Source organism: Cervus canadensis, chromosome 10, assembly GCF_019320065.1.
Source record: "Cervus canadensis isolate Bull #8, Minnesota chromosome 10, ASM1932006v1, whole genome shotgun sequence".
Classification (NCBI taxonomy): domain Eukaryota; kingdom Metazoa; phylum Chordata; class Mammalia; order Artiodactyla; family Cervidae; genus Cervus; species Cervus canadensis.
In genome coordinates this window covers 61,029,704-61,043,386 of record NC_057395.1, presented here as the reverse complement: position 1 = coordinate 61,043,386, position 13,683 = coordinate 61,029,704, and the positions used below count along the sequence as shown (strand labels likewise).

The 13,683-nt window shown below is 45.2% G+C and overlaps 1 protein-coding gene across 1 annotated transcript in view; it reads right to left on the bottom strand.

Moving 5' to 3' along the window:
• EFCAB8 (EF-hand calcium binding domain 8) overlaps positions 1-13,683 on the bottom strand; it is a 61,914-nt gene that overhangs the window by 43,941 nt on the left and 4,290 nt on the right. Inside the window, exons 3-4 of the mRNA XM_043479122.1 lie at positions 6,841-12,566; positions 2,514-2,565 (exon numbers count right to left, since the gene is read on the bottom strand). Of these exons, the coding sequence (XP_043335057.1) occupies positions 2,514-2,565; positions 6,841-6,929 (141 nt within the window). The 5' untranslated portion in view covers positions 6,930-12,566. The remainder of the gene's footprint in view (positions 1-2,513; positions 2,566-6,840; positions 12,567-13,683) is intronic.

Below are 13,683 nucleotides of genomic sequence, written 5' to 3'. Positions count from 1 at the left end.
AACTAAGACCCAGCGCAGCCAAATAAAAATAATTATTTAAAAAGAAAAAAGAAAGAGAACATCTGTGGGGTACATAGTGTTATGGTGTGTTACTTACTGATGCAAACAAGTAGATCTGAACCACTTTTAGCCCTAAGAAGTCCAAGGAAGATCTAACTGCGTCCCCTGACTCTAAGGAGTTAACTGTTGCTCCTCTTTTACACATGTGCTGTGATTGAGGCTTAGAGGTTAGTGCCCACAGCCAAGATCCCACCTCACACATCACAGGACTCTAATTTATAAGGTGCTTCGGTTTGGTAACTATATAGTTCCACATCTTCAGTGGTCAGAATTCAAGACCCCAAAGAGTCCAGCTCCATCTTCCCCAGCTATCACAATCTTGTCCTGACCAGACCAGACACCCTAGATCAGATCAGATCACCTGTGCACACAGCCAAGTTCACGCAGTCCCCACCACCAGGGACTCTCAGCCCTCCACAACGTTTCCTCTCTGCAGCCCCTACACGAGACTCATTTTGACACTCAGAACAGTGTTTCAGGTTACTGGAGGCTCAGGTCATCAAAGGCTGCCTCTCCCAGATGACTCCAGGTGTGGACTATGTGGTAACCATTGAGTGTTGCCCACTGAAATACACTGCTTTGGGTGTTGGGCAGTCAAGGAGACATCAGTTCAGAAAGTCAAAAGACAAGGCGGAGGTTGGATTACTCACTCGCCCTATCCCAAGTGCACCAAACACAGAGCTCATCCAACTGCAAATTCAACTGTGAACTTGCCCTCATTCACTCAGGGTCTGTGCACATTTGTTGAGTACCAGACACTGTGAACACACCAGTGAACAGAGTGGAGACCTGCCTTCATGGAGCCCAGCAGATGAGCTGGTTAATTCTCTCACCAGCCATGCAGCCCCCAGATTAGACATCCCAGCACCATCTTTGGCTCCTCCCTCTGCCTCCCTTGCATTCTTACTGACCTTCGTGTTGCTTCTTACTGTGATCCAGTTCCTACATCTAAACCCTCCTCTCCCCCACCCCTGCCCCACCTTAAGCCCTAGCCTTCTGCTGGGACAAGTGCAGTGCCCTTCCCCAACTGGGACCAGAGTTTGTTTCTCCCTTCCAATCCACCTCCCAACACTGGAGCCAATCTTCTTTCTGGAAGGCAAGTCTGATCGTGACTTGACCCCAGCTGACGCTTTCCAGAATACTCCCATCATCCCTATCAACTCCTGAGCATGCCACTAAAAGCCCTTTGCCATGCAGCTCTGACCTGTCTCTAGTTTCAAAGCACACACCACGATTCAGGCACACCAACTGCTCTCCACCGCCCCACAATCACAGCCAATATTCCACATCTACTCATGTCTTTCCCTCTCTGCGGCACAGACCACCACCTCCAGAGGTGAAGTCCCACCCATTCTTCAAAGTCTGGCTCAAATGCACCTCCTCTGAGGAGCTCCTCAGTGACTTTCAGGTGAAAGTCATCACTGCCACCTCTGTGCTCCCAAATTCTTTGTTCCCATCTGCCATGCATGCATGACTCCTGTGCGTGTCTATCCATACATGTAGCAGCAAGACATGATGGGAAACATGATGGTAGAGTCCCAAATCTCTGGACTAGGATTCTGCCTGGCTCCCTGCTCCCAGGCTCATTTGGTGTGGGCTATTACCTCACTTCTCTGAGCCACAAGTTGCCTTGTCTGCAGAATCTCTCTCCCTAATAACCACCTTGCAGGGTTGTAGTGAGACAAAATGACACCTGAACACACATGAAGCCCCACCACATTGTATTACACAATCCATGAGAACTGTTATTTCTCTCCATCTCACAGTGAGCTCTTTATTTATTCGTTTTTGGCTGCACTGGGTCTTCCCTGCTGCACGTGGGCTCTTTGTTTGGGTGCACAGGGGCCTCTCTAGCTGTGGAGCACCAGCTCTAGGGTGCATGGGCTCAGTAGTTGTGACACGCAGGTATCACAAGCAGTTGTGATACCCCATGACACATGGGATCTTAGTTCCCCAACCAGGGATCCAACCAACCCACATCCCCTGCATTGAAAGGCGGATTCTTAACCACTACACCCCCAGGGAAGTACCAAAGTGGGTTCTTTGAAGGCCAGGGCATTTTAATTTATCTTCATTTAATCTACATTAGTTCTCTCTCTGTTTCCCAGCCCCAAGCACACAATGGACACTGAATACTCATCTGACTTGATAGTACTCCGTACAGCCCACCCCACCATTATCACAACTTGGCTGGACAAAATTAAGTAGAGCCCAAGTAGATACTACAAATTGGTGACCTCAGGTTTATTGCATTTGGCTCATGAAGTGCTTTAAAAGGCAAAACCAGCCTACTGCAGCTTAGACTTAAATTATCAACATTTCATAAATATCTAAGCTTGCAACCCCCGGTGCGGAGGCTGATAACCTGATAATCAACAGACGGAGAAGCTCAAGGATGATGTCTGGCATCTCTGGAATACCCATCCCATTATCAACTCTGAGGATTTTCTTACCTTTTGAGGCAGAGGCTTGTCTTTTAAGTCCTCAGAAGACACAGGTCTCGACCTAGAATAGGGAATTATAGTGGCTTTAACTCTTGATCTCTGTAAGGACCATGAGGCTGAACTAGCTGCATCACAGGAGAATGGAAAAGAAGTCAAGGTCAAGGGAGAAGGTGGCTGCCCTAGGCCTGTGGACCCCCAACTAGCATTTGACAAGCACCCCACTTCCCACTGGGGCTCCTCCAATACAGAGCTTTTCCAGAGCTTATACCTGCAAGCCTTCTTTCCGCTGATGGGAGAGCTGTCTTCCTGATGACCTGAGGCTTCTCAGGTTACTATACTCCTGGCTTCATGCCAGCAGCTTCCTAAAGGGAGTCACCCATTTTACAGAAGTGGAAAAGGCTTAGAAGGTCATGCGGGGGTCCAACTGTAATCCCACAGATTAGGGAAATAAGGTCCGGGGAAAGCATGTTTCCAGAGGGTCAAAGGTTTCCATTCACCAAAGGTGGGACAAGAAGGGCCCCTGACTCTCCACAATGGGCACCCCCACGCCCAGCCCTCGATGTCCTTGGAGGCAGGACATCTTTAGGGAGCTGACAGGACTCCCTCACGCAGGATGGGGGGTAGTTTTCCAACCAGGGATGGGACCTGCACCCTTTGCAGTTGGATGTGCAGAATCCTAACCGTTGGACCACCAGGGAAGTCGCTCAGTGCATCGCTTGAGGGCAGCCCTGCCTAGGCTTGCGGTGGCCGTGGAGCCATGGAGGCATGGGATGGATGGGTGTATGGGTGATGGTGGCCGTCCACATGCCACCATTTACAAGCTCCCCTCCTCAGCAGGAATGAGAGGGCAGCAGGACAGAGGGCTTGGAGGTCTTCCAGGTTGTTAGGAAAAGTATTTGTGAAGGCACATGAATGTGGGTGCAGGTCCCATCCCTGGTTGGATGTGTGTGGGAGAGGTCTGTTCCATGGAGCTCTGCTCTGAGAATATAAAGGGCACACTGCCCTGGGTCAACAGACTTCCACAGAGGATGGAAGACAGTGTTGTGTTGGGTTATTAGGAGCATCCATCCACCCCACCAGCAAGTGCCACCAGCAGGAATCAAGAGGGCATTCCAGGACGGCAGGGGAATGGCCAGGAAAGAGATGAGTCCCAGACAGGTTCGGGGGACAGAGCAAATGAGCCAGTCTGGCTTGACAAATGGCTCCTGGGGTGGGGTGGGGAGAGGAATAGTGCAAGAGGAAGGAGGAGAAAAATGGAAGCAGAATCTTAAATACCTTCACCAGGAAGTCTGAACAGGATGAAGGGCAGTTATGAAAACTCACCAGCATAAGATGTGCGGAGTGAGGAGGAAGAAGACTAGATACTGGCCAATGGTGTCCTAACCTAACCATGTCCCAGTGACAGCCCAGATATAAGGACCAAAGGGGCGAGAAGAGCCAAAGGAAAGGAGACTTGGAAGCCAGGAACCAAGTAACAGAGGGAAACGCCAGAAACATTTCCAGGAAAGGGACAATGAGGGAAAGTGGTTTAATGCACGTGATGCTGGCTAGGCCGTCCAGTTAGAAATAAAAAACAAGTTCCCAGAAATATGGGGACTGAAAAATGGCTGCACTGAGGGGATGGGGGGGGGGACCACACAGACGACAGGGTGGGTCAACTAGAAGTCTGGGATGCTCCAGAATGAGCCACGGTGATAATGCAGGACACTGAACATGGCGACGCAAGGTCACCAGTGAGAAAGCTGCAGAGGTGTATTCATGAGTCCATTTCTGTCAAGAATATTCCATGTAGGTGTTGGCACGTGCCTAGAGAGCCTGGAAAAATATACTCCAAAAGTAATGGCAGCTATTTCTGGAAGGTGAGATCAAAGAGAATGTCTACAGTATAAAACCATGTATTTCTCTTTAGCTTTTAATTCAGAAAAGATTCATGGTAATCTTGAAGATTTATTTCAAGAGAATGAATGGTGGGTACAATTTACGCATCTGTGAAAGATCACGGGACAGGAGTGCTGGCGGCAGCGTCATTCACAGCACCAAGAAGTACGGTGAACGACTCCTAGTAGATGAATGGCTGAATAAGTCAGGGCACCTGCACTCAGGAGCCAAAAAGATGAATCAGACCTTCAGCAGATGACTAGGGGGAATTTCCAGGAGATACTCAAAAGAAAAGAGTGCACAGAATGAGGCCAATATTTACAAAAGGATGATGAATAGGTACGTGCTGATGCATAGAATGTGCGTGTACATGTACACACGTCTGTAAACAGGTCTACCCTTAATTGTTACAGGGCTAAGGGCAAAAGAACAAATACTGGTCCACACAGCAAGTCTAGTTACTTAAAATGTTCATAGATTAATATACTGTGAAATAAAATACATTCATGTGCCTTCACAAATACTTTTCCTAACAACCTGGAAGACCTCCAAGCTCTCTGTCCTGCTGCCCTCTCATTCCTGCTGGGTGGGGGGGGGGGCTTGTAAATGGTGGCATGTGGACGGCCACCGTCACCCATACACCCATACATCCCATGGCTCCACGGCCACCGCAAGCCTAGGCAGGGCTGCCCTCAAGCGATGCACTGAGTGACTTCCCTGGTGGTCCAACGGTTAGGACTCTGCACATCCAACTGCAGGGGGTGCAGGTCCCATCCCTGGTTGGAAAACTAAGTTCTCATATGCTACAAGCAACAGCCAAAAAAGTAAAAAGAATTTTTTAAAAAGGTTTTAATGATGCACTGAGGAATAGGCCCCCAGACTCTGGAATCCGGTTCAAAGGGATTTGGGCAGGGAATTCCAGAACTGAGAGCAGTGGGGAAGAGGGGCGGTGGACCAGCAGGGCTGAGCAGCCATCCTCTCAGCCCCTGGGACCTCCCTCATCTAGTAGGAAGGGACACGGTCAGAGCGGACAGAGTTGGCTGCCTGGCTCAGGGCAGGGGCCTTTTTGGCCTGGGTCTAAGGGGCTCCTGTACTGTCAGTACACACAAAACTATGAGCATAGAAACTAGGGTGTTGATATGGATCATGGAGAGTAGGGGTCCAATGTGGCAAAAAAAAGGTGGGCCAGAAATAAAGGAATACAAAAAGTCTGCACTAACAGAAGGCACATGTATCATCCCATCTATATTAAGAAGGCAAGCATGGGTAGGTATACAGAAAATGACCATATTTTCTTTTGCTTTAAAGTCTGGGTTAACAAGTAACTAAAGTCAACATCACTCATGAGGGAACCAAAGGCCATGCCTCATGGTGTGCTGGACTCTGGACCACTGCTTCTGTGGTATCCCCTACAAACCCATAACCTGACAACCCCAAACTGAAGGACATTCTACTAAGCAAGTGGGCTTTACTCTTAAAAATCTCAGTGTCATGAAGGACAAAGATTAAAGCGCACTGAAGGTGACTGGAGAGACAGGTAACAACTAGAGGCAATGTGTGATCTGAACTGGATCATAGGCTAGGGGAGCAAAAGGTCTCAGGGCCATTAGGACCATCAGTGAAATTTAAACATGACTACATTTTTAGGTGATATTGATGTTGTTTCCTGCTTATTAGAAGATCTGGGTAAAGGGGAGTTCTTTATACTATTCTTAAATCTATTTAAAACTTAATTATTTCAAAACTATAAGCTTTATGAGAAATATGAGTTTAACCAGAAGAGGGGAGCTCTGTTTGTGTTCAAGGACTGAGGCCACAAAAGGGAAAAAACACTGGTGGAAGACAATTAAAGATACCCAAGAGCAAAGCACAAGCAGAGAGAAGTACCGGCAGGAAAGAAGATTCAGCTGGAGAGTTAAATATCCATATAGGATGAGAGCAGATGAGAGGAAGCCTGCTCTGAAGGGAAGGTGGCTGGGTTTGGGTAGGGGGCTTTGGTACAAACCTGGAAACAAGGCTGAGAGCTTAGAACTGCCTCTAGGGGAGCAGGCAGGGAATGGGAGAATAACTGGTTTCCTGTTTGTAAGAATCTGTAGCAGCGGGTGACTGAAGACCAAGGGCAGTAAAACTGCCCTGGAAATCGAGCTGAGATAGGCTCAGCTCTCCTGTTTGGCCCTGAGTCTCAGGTATGCGAAGAACTGACTCATCAGAAAAGACCCTGATGCTGGCAAAGATTGAAGGCAGGAGGAGAAGGGGACACAAGAGGATGAGATGGCTGGATGGCATCACCGACTGGATGGACAGGAGTCTGAGCAAGCTCTGGGAGATAGTGAAGGACAGGGAATCCTGGTGTGCTGCAGTCCATGGGGTGACAGAGTTGGACACAACTGAGTGACTGAACAACTGGATCTTAGGGCCCAGGGGTCCAGTGTTTTAGAGACTAACCCCAGACACTCACCCTGACCCAATCTGCTCTCCCCAGTTAATACTGCTCATTGCATTTAACGGAGACTTATCGGTTTTCAACTTCCTTCTCGACTGAGACATCTTAGCAGCCGCCCCCAAGTCCAGAGTGGCTCCTCTGTGAAGTTGCTGTGGAACTCCGAGGGCCTCCACAGACTGCAGAGTCAGCTGTCCACACTTAGAACCAGGAAAATGAGACAGAATTCCACATACAGAACACAAAATGGAACATCAGAATCCATCCCACAAACAGTTACCACGCGGCCATTTTTCCTCCAATCTGAGACATTCTTGTTATTGATGAAGTTGAGCTGAGAGCAGACAGCCGACAGGAGGAGCTCCAGTAATTGCAGCCAGGACAAACATGAGTGGAGGATGATCTACAGGACAAAGGCAGCACAGAGAACCCACCTGCCATGGAAACCATGGAAAACTGCCAGCAAGTCTAACGATAAATCCAGAAGGCCAACTGGCCCCACAGTTGGGAGACAGTGGAAGGCCCAGCAGCCCTCTTAACATGAGCTGCACAAGCTCCAAGTCTTCATTTGGCTGCATCGGGTCTTAGTTGCAGCACGCGGGATCTTCACTGCCACTGGTGGGATCTTTTGTTGCAGCATACCAACTCTCTTAGTCGCGGCTCGAGGGCTCTAGTTATTGTAGCTCAAGGGCTCCAGGAGTTGCAGCACGTGGGTTGAGTTGTTCTGTGGCAGGTGGGATCTTAGTTCCCCAACCAGGGACTGAACCTGTGTCCCCTGCATTGCACGGAGGATTCTTAACCACTGGACCACCAGGGAAATCCCGAGCTCCAAAACAGAGGAAGGTGACAAGAGAAACGTGTGTAACACGAGGGTCTTATAAACCCAGACTTCATGGCAGGCCTGGACTTGAGGCAGCACTGTTCAGTCTTGCCCCTGGCACAATTCAGCAACATCAGTTGGCCAAAGGTAAATCTCTTGGGGGAGAATTCAAACAGGGACACGGATTCCACGCTGAGTCACATTTCATGATCACCTAGATGTTACCAAAATGTTAACTGACCACCAAGCCAAGACCCCCCTCCCCAGACCTTCACCACATAGAGACCACCCGCAGACAGAAAAAAATTCCTGCTCCCATTTCATCAACAGTGAAGACAAAAGATTTCATCATATTGTAAAACATGAGAAGTAAAGTGGTTCAATGAAATGTCATAAAAGACGCAGGTCTTTTAAACCAGTTTTATTAAATTAGGTATTAATAAACTAGAAGGGTTTATTTAAAATTAAAAAAAAAGAAAAAACAGAAACAAGGCTGATGGTGCTACATCTGACTGTTCCCCACTGTTTTTTTGACTTGAGGCTTTCATTTTCCAATCCAATGTTATCATTTCTACTTACAGCTGTCCGTGTTTATCCACATTTTTTACATGGGTATGCTAGATTCATTCACAGTATCATTTTCCTTCCCAAACAAGAAACATGAGAACAGGGAAATTAGTTAAGATGCATTCCATTTTTTAGGTAAGAAAAACTTCAGAAAACCCCCACCTAAAAAGAATAAAATCATGATAACCAGTAACTCATTTAAAAACAGAAGCAGGAGGGAAGGTGTTGAAGAAAAAAAAAAAAAAAAAATCTCCTAAATAAAACCTCTGTACAAAACAATCCTGGAGAGAAGTCCTACTCAGTGCCTACAAGTTCAGGCATCACTTGCCAATGCCAAGGAGACCCTACTCTGCTCCCTAACAATGGAGATGTGATGGGTGCTGCCAGAAGGCTTCAAGGGCACTCAAGGACACAGCTGACTCATCCAGGGAAGGTGGCCCTTCTGAGCTCTGCTCAGAAGTGGTACCAACTCTGCTCTCTTCAGCTTTACCACTGTGGGTTCTTAAAATGTCCAAAATTGTATCCTGGGACCTCCCTAGGGGGTCCAGTGGTTGAGACCCCACATTTCCAATGCAGGGGGCTCAAGTTCAATCCCTGATCAGAGAACTACGATCCCTCATGATTCACGGTGTGGCCCAAAACAATATTTTTAATTTTAAAAAGTTGTATCCTAACATACTTTTAAAAAAAATTTATTCCTTAATAAAGCTAACAAAAGTGAAAACTTGTATCCTCAGCTTTATAAAATGTATCAAAAGCTTTAAGGTGCAACTTGATGCTAAGGAGAGGCTTTTTCCTTTTCAAAATCAAATAAACAAGACAGAAGCCAGTGACTGTTGGGAACTGCAGAGGACCCAGAGGATTAATGAATGTTAAGATTACACCTTCAGTTGAGACCAACAACTCAGCTCACATGCCACTTAAAACAATGCTCTTCCCACCACACCCCACTGCCAGAAAGAATTCCCAGTTCAAATACCAAAGATTTCAAAATACCACTCATGATTCAAGAAAACAGTAGCTTCAAAAAAAGAAAAAAGAAAATAGTAGCTTCTTTGGGCAGTTTACCACCTACTTACCCACTTCCTCCCAAAAAAGAATGAAAAACAAAAATTAAGTCAAGAGAGCTACAGATGCTTGGGGAATTTTTTTTAAAATAACTTTATTTCATTCAACATAATTGTGTCTTCTCTCCGCCTTTAAAATTAGTAGGAAGGGAGGGGCACACACAGGGGCAAGCTGGGATTTGCCTACAGCTACCTGTAAAAAAAAGTTTATTCCATTCTTCTTGGTAGCGTTTAAATTTCAAAGTAAAAACAGCAGTCATATATAATTACACATATTTAACTCACATTATTTTGTAGAAAAACACATAAAATACAAAAAAAAAAAAAGGCAATATCAGGTGAGAAACCTTTAGAATGCGAAAAACCCAGATGACCCTGAGGTATGCTGGATCTTAAAATCATTAGAACTACTCCAAAATATATAAATGAGCCCGATCAGGAGAAATATAAAATAAGAAGGTGATAAAGTAACTGTGAAGCAAGCAAGAGAGGAAAGAAAGAGGAAGGTCACTCAAGATTAGACAAGGATAAACCGTGACAGATCTGGAAACAATACATTTCGATTCCTGCACTATATGGGGGGCCAGGAATGGCTATATTAGCAAAGCTTTCCCTGCAGCTTGCAGCCTATGGGGGGAGGGCGGGGGCGAGAGAGAGCCAAACTCATGTGTTGAGCCACTTTTTATTTCACCTGTCTTTCAGGGTCAAAACTTTTATTAAAACACAAAAGGATGTACACTTTACAAACCATTTCATTGTCAGTGCGAGTTTTTTCAAAATTTCACACACAAAATGTCATTGGTGCTGAAAAACATTGTGCTTTTTTTTGAACCAAAATTGTTTAACTGATGAAACCTGGCCTCCCACTCTTTCTGGCTCTGGTATCCTGCTGGCTTTTACAGATCTAAGTAATTTTTCCTGGCTCAGAAGGGATCCCAGGGAAACCATCCTCACTCATCTCCTAACTGAGGCAAAGAAAAGCTCTGCAGACCAGGGATGCAGGGCCTGGAAGAGGACACTGGTCTCAACTCCTGGCCCTTGGCTTCCTGATCACAGCACTTCTCCTTCGTCCATCTTGATAAAGATCAGAAAAGGGCTCCAGACACATACTCCCTTTGTATATTCAGTCCACCCACTTGCACGCTTGAGCCTGGCTTAACTTTATAATAGTCTACACTGCAGTTTGTGAATCATCCATGAAGGTTGTCTTAAGAAACCCATCTTTGTCCCTGCTGGAAACTAGTAAGAGACATAAAGACAGCTTTTGTTAAGATCTACCCTGGTGGACTGAACCTCACTACCAGCTTCCCAAATCTCATTCTCCCACTAGAAGTGAAAATTAAAAACATCAGCAAATACAGTAAATTGCTCTTTCTCCTCTTCTTCATACCTGCATCCAGCCTAGCCTCACCAATTCCTACACACACCGTGAAAAATATTCAGTCGTCCAGGAAGAAGGGACAATTTGTTTTCTGAATTTTAAAGGTAAGAATTTCAAACTGCTGACAGATCACTCTGTAATTCTGTCTCTCAATGCCATTTACGAAGTTCTAGGCTTTGATGGCTAACTTGCTTTGCTCTTCCTATGATCACAAGATAAAGATTTTTTTTTCTCACCCTACCCCCAGAAACATGTTTGTGAAGGCTACGTTCATTTCATATTTCAGAACCTCGGAGCCTCCAATTCAAAAGAAATATAGGTTATTTTAATTTTTTAAATTTCTATATGTATATATACATAGTCCTGGAATAAGGGGCCCAGAATTCCAACTCTAAGGTTAGACCTGCTTATCTAGATAACGAAATTAGTGAAGCAACCTGACCACAACCTCAACAGAAAGCTGTATGCTAGGCTAAGGTAACACTGCTTTCCAACTCAGATTAAGCCAAAAGGGAAACAGACCTTCACAAATTATAGCTGCTTAACAATCTGGCTAAAGGCATGTGGGGTAATGGTCAGGTTCAGTGTAAAAGCACAGAATTCTTCTGTGGGCTTTCCTTCAGAAAAGGACTCTGCATACTCAAATCTCACATGTGAAAACTGAGAAAAGAGCAGCAAGTGTCCGAAATAAACATGAACTCATCAGGTTTTAAAACTCTGTAACTGTAATGTATGAATTCAAAACTACAATATACGCCTGATTTTAAATCAATGGCAACAGTGCCAGACCAGCAAAATGACTGGTGATTCAGAACACTGACCACAGACAGGCTCAGGCTCAGGTTCAGCTTGGCTCAAAGCAATCATTTCCACTCTGCTGGTAGCAGTCAGATTTGGGTCACCCACATACTAGCAAGCTAATCTGATCAGGCTGATCAGGCCTAAAGCTAAGGTTTTGTTTGTAGACTATGCTGAACTATGGTAACCATCACAAAAGGAGTTCTTCATACCAAATCTCAAAACAATCCTTAAAGAAAAACTTCCCTATACTTATCTTGGTATAGCGAAATGAAACTGCTTCCTTTCCAATACATTATATCCTGAAGAAAACACTTATCTTTAAATCAATGAATCTGAATTACTGAATCACTGAATCTTCCTTCAAAAGAAAAAGGTGAAAGGTGTGTTTAGACCATGATTTCACTTGGGGGAAAAAAAGGGATGAAAATGATAATCTCAAAAGAAAGGAGCTGCACTCATCAATTGTCCAAGCTGGGGGGAAAATAAAAAAAATTAGAACTTGTTACTTGTAATTTTTACAAAATACTCAAAGCCTATCTGAAGAACCTCCTACTTGAATTCTCAGGATACAAAAACCCTGGCCTAAGCTTTTCTGATCATAAACTTCAAACTGAATCCGAAGAACCAAGCAGCGCTTTCTAACGCTGTGGTCACCTTTTCTGGTTCTCAGCTCATCTGATGTCAACAAGCACCCGGTGAGGGAGGCACTGCAGTCAACACTGCCATCCTTGTTTTGCAGGTCAGAACAAGAGATCAATTATTAATAGCTTAAAAGTCACAAAGCTAGGAGGAATCTACAAGGACTCCAACCTGACACCCCCCTGCCAGTTACATTTGAGCTTGCAGAGATAAATGTTAAGACGAAAATTAACTCTGAAGACTACATTAAACCATGTCATCTGAGGCACACAGTAAAATGCAGATTTCTGATCAGCACGGGAGTTTTGACCTGCTCCGTTTCCGACCTGGGCCAGTTCACCCCTCCTTAGGCAACCTGGTGGTCCCCCGCTCCCGGGAGGTCACCATATTGATGACAAACTTAGTGAGGACACCCGATCGGCATAGCGCACTGCAGCCCAGAGCTCCTGAGCTCAAGCGATCCTCCAGCCTCAGCCTCCCGAGTAGCTGGGACTACAGGCCCGCGCCACCGCACCCGGCAAAAATGCAGATTTCTAATTGCCTAACTCAGAATTTCTGTCAATCGGACTTTAGAAATTTTATGTCAATCAAGTTCCACAGGTGATTCTGAAACCCATCAGTCTGAGGACCACCAGCATGAGTGAATCCTAAATCCAAATCCAGCCATCTGTTTACCTATCCTGCATACAACACAGACCTTGCCAAGCAAACCAAGCAGCTTATTCAAGATCACGGTACCCAGGACCTAACCTAAATGAGACCGGTTTAAAGACTACGTGCCTTAGCCTAAAGAGCCAGGCCAATGGACCTACTAGGTCAGAAGTACACACAGTAACAGCTTCACTCTTTCCAAGGTAACTTCTCAGCTGACAATACTCAACATTTTATTCACAAACTCCATGCACTCCTGGACATATCTTCTTACAGATTATCAATCAACACACATGGTATCCAATTCCTTCTGTGTAACAGAAGTGTGTAACATTTCAGTGAAGATATCATACTGTTAACTTCTAGAGGAAGTAACATGGATGTAATCCTAGTGAAAATCATGAAGTTTGGTTCACAGATCATCTGTAACTGTGGTTGGTACCCTAAAGATCATACAGAAAACTTATCTTCTGCCCATTTATTTCATACTGAAAATAGCAGTACATCACCTTCTCAACTCATTTCTGAGTACAGAATTTTTAAAGATGATTTTGGATTGTTATAGATTGGCTGCGTTTACTGACTTTGAAACACACTTTCAGGGGAAAAAATACAACAGTACTGCCCCATGGTATCCACCAAGCTCGGTCCTGAAGATTTTCTCTGAAGGAAACAGCCTGAAAAAGCTTCATGGCATTGAGGCCAAGCCCCACACTTCTGAAAGCCCTCTCACAGTAACATGAAAGTGTGAAAACAGCAGGAGGCTTAGAAGTGTCCTGTTTGAATGAAGAAAAAAGAAATAGCCTTAGAAATAAGCACATCTGAAAAAAACAGTGAAGGATTTCAAAAGATCAGCCCTAATTTAAGGAAGAAGCATGGCCGGCTACCTTATCATTTGAACCTAAAAGAATATACCCAGGGCAAGACAAATTTCA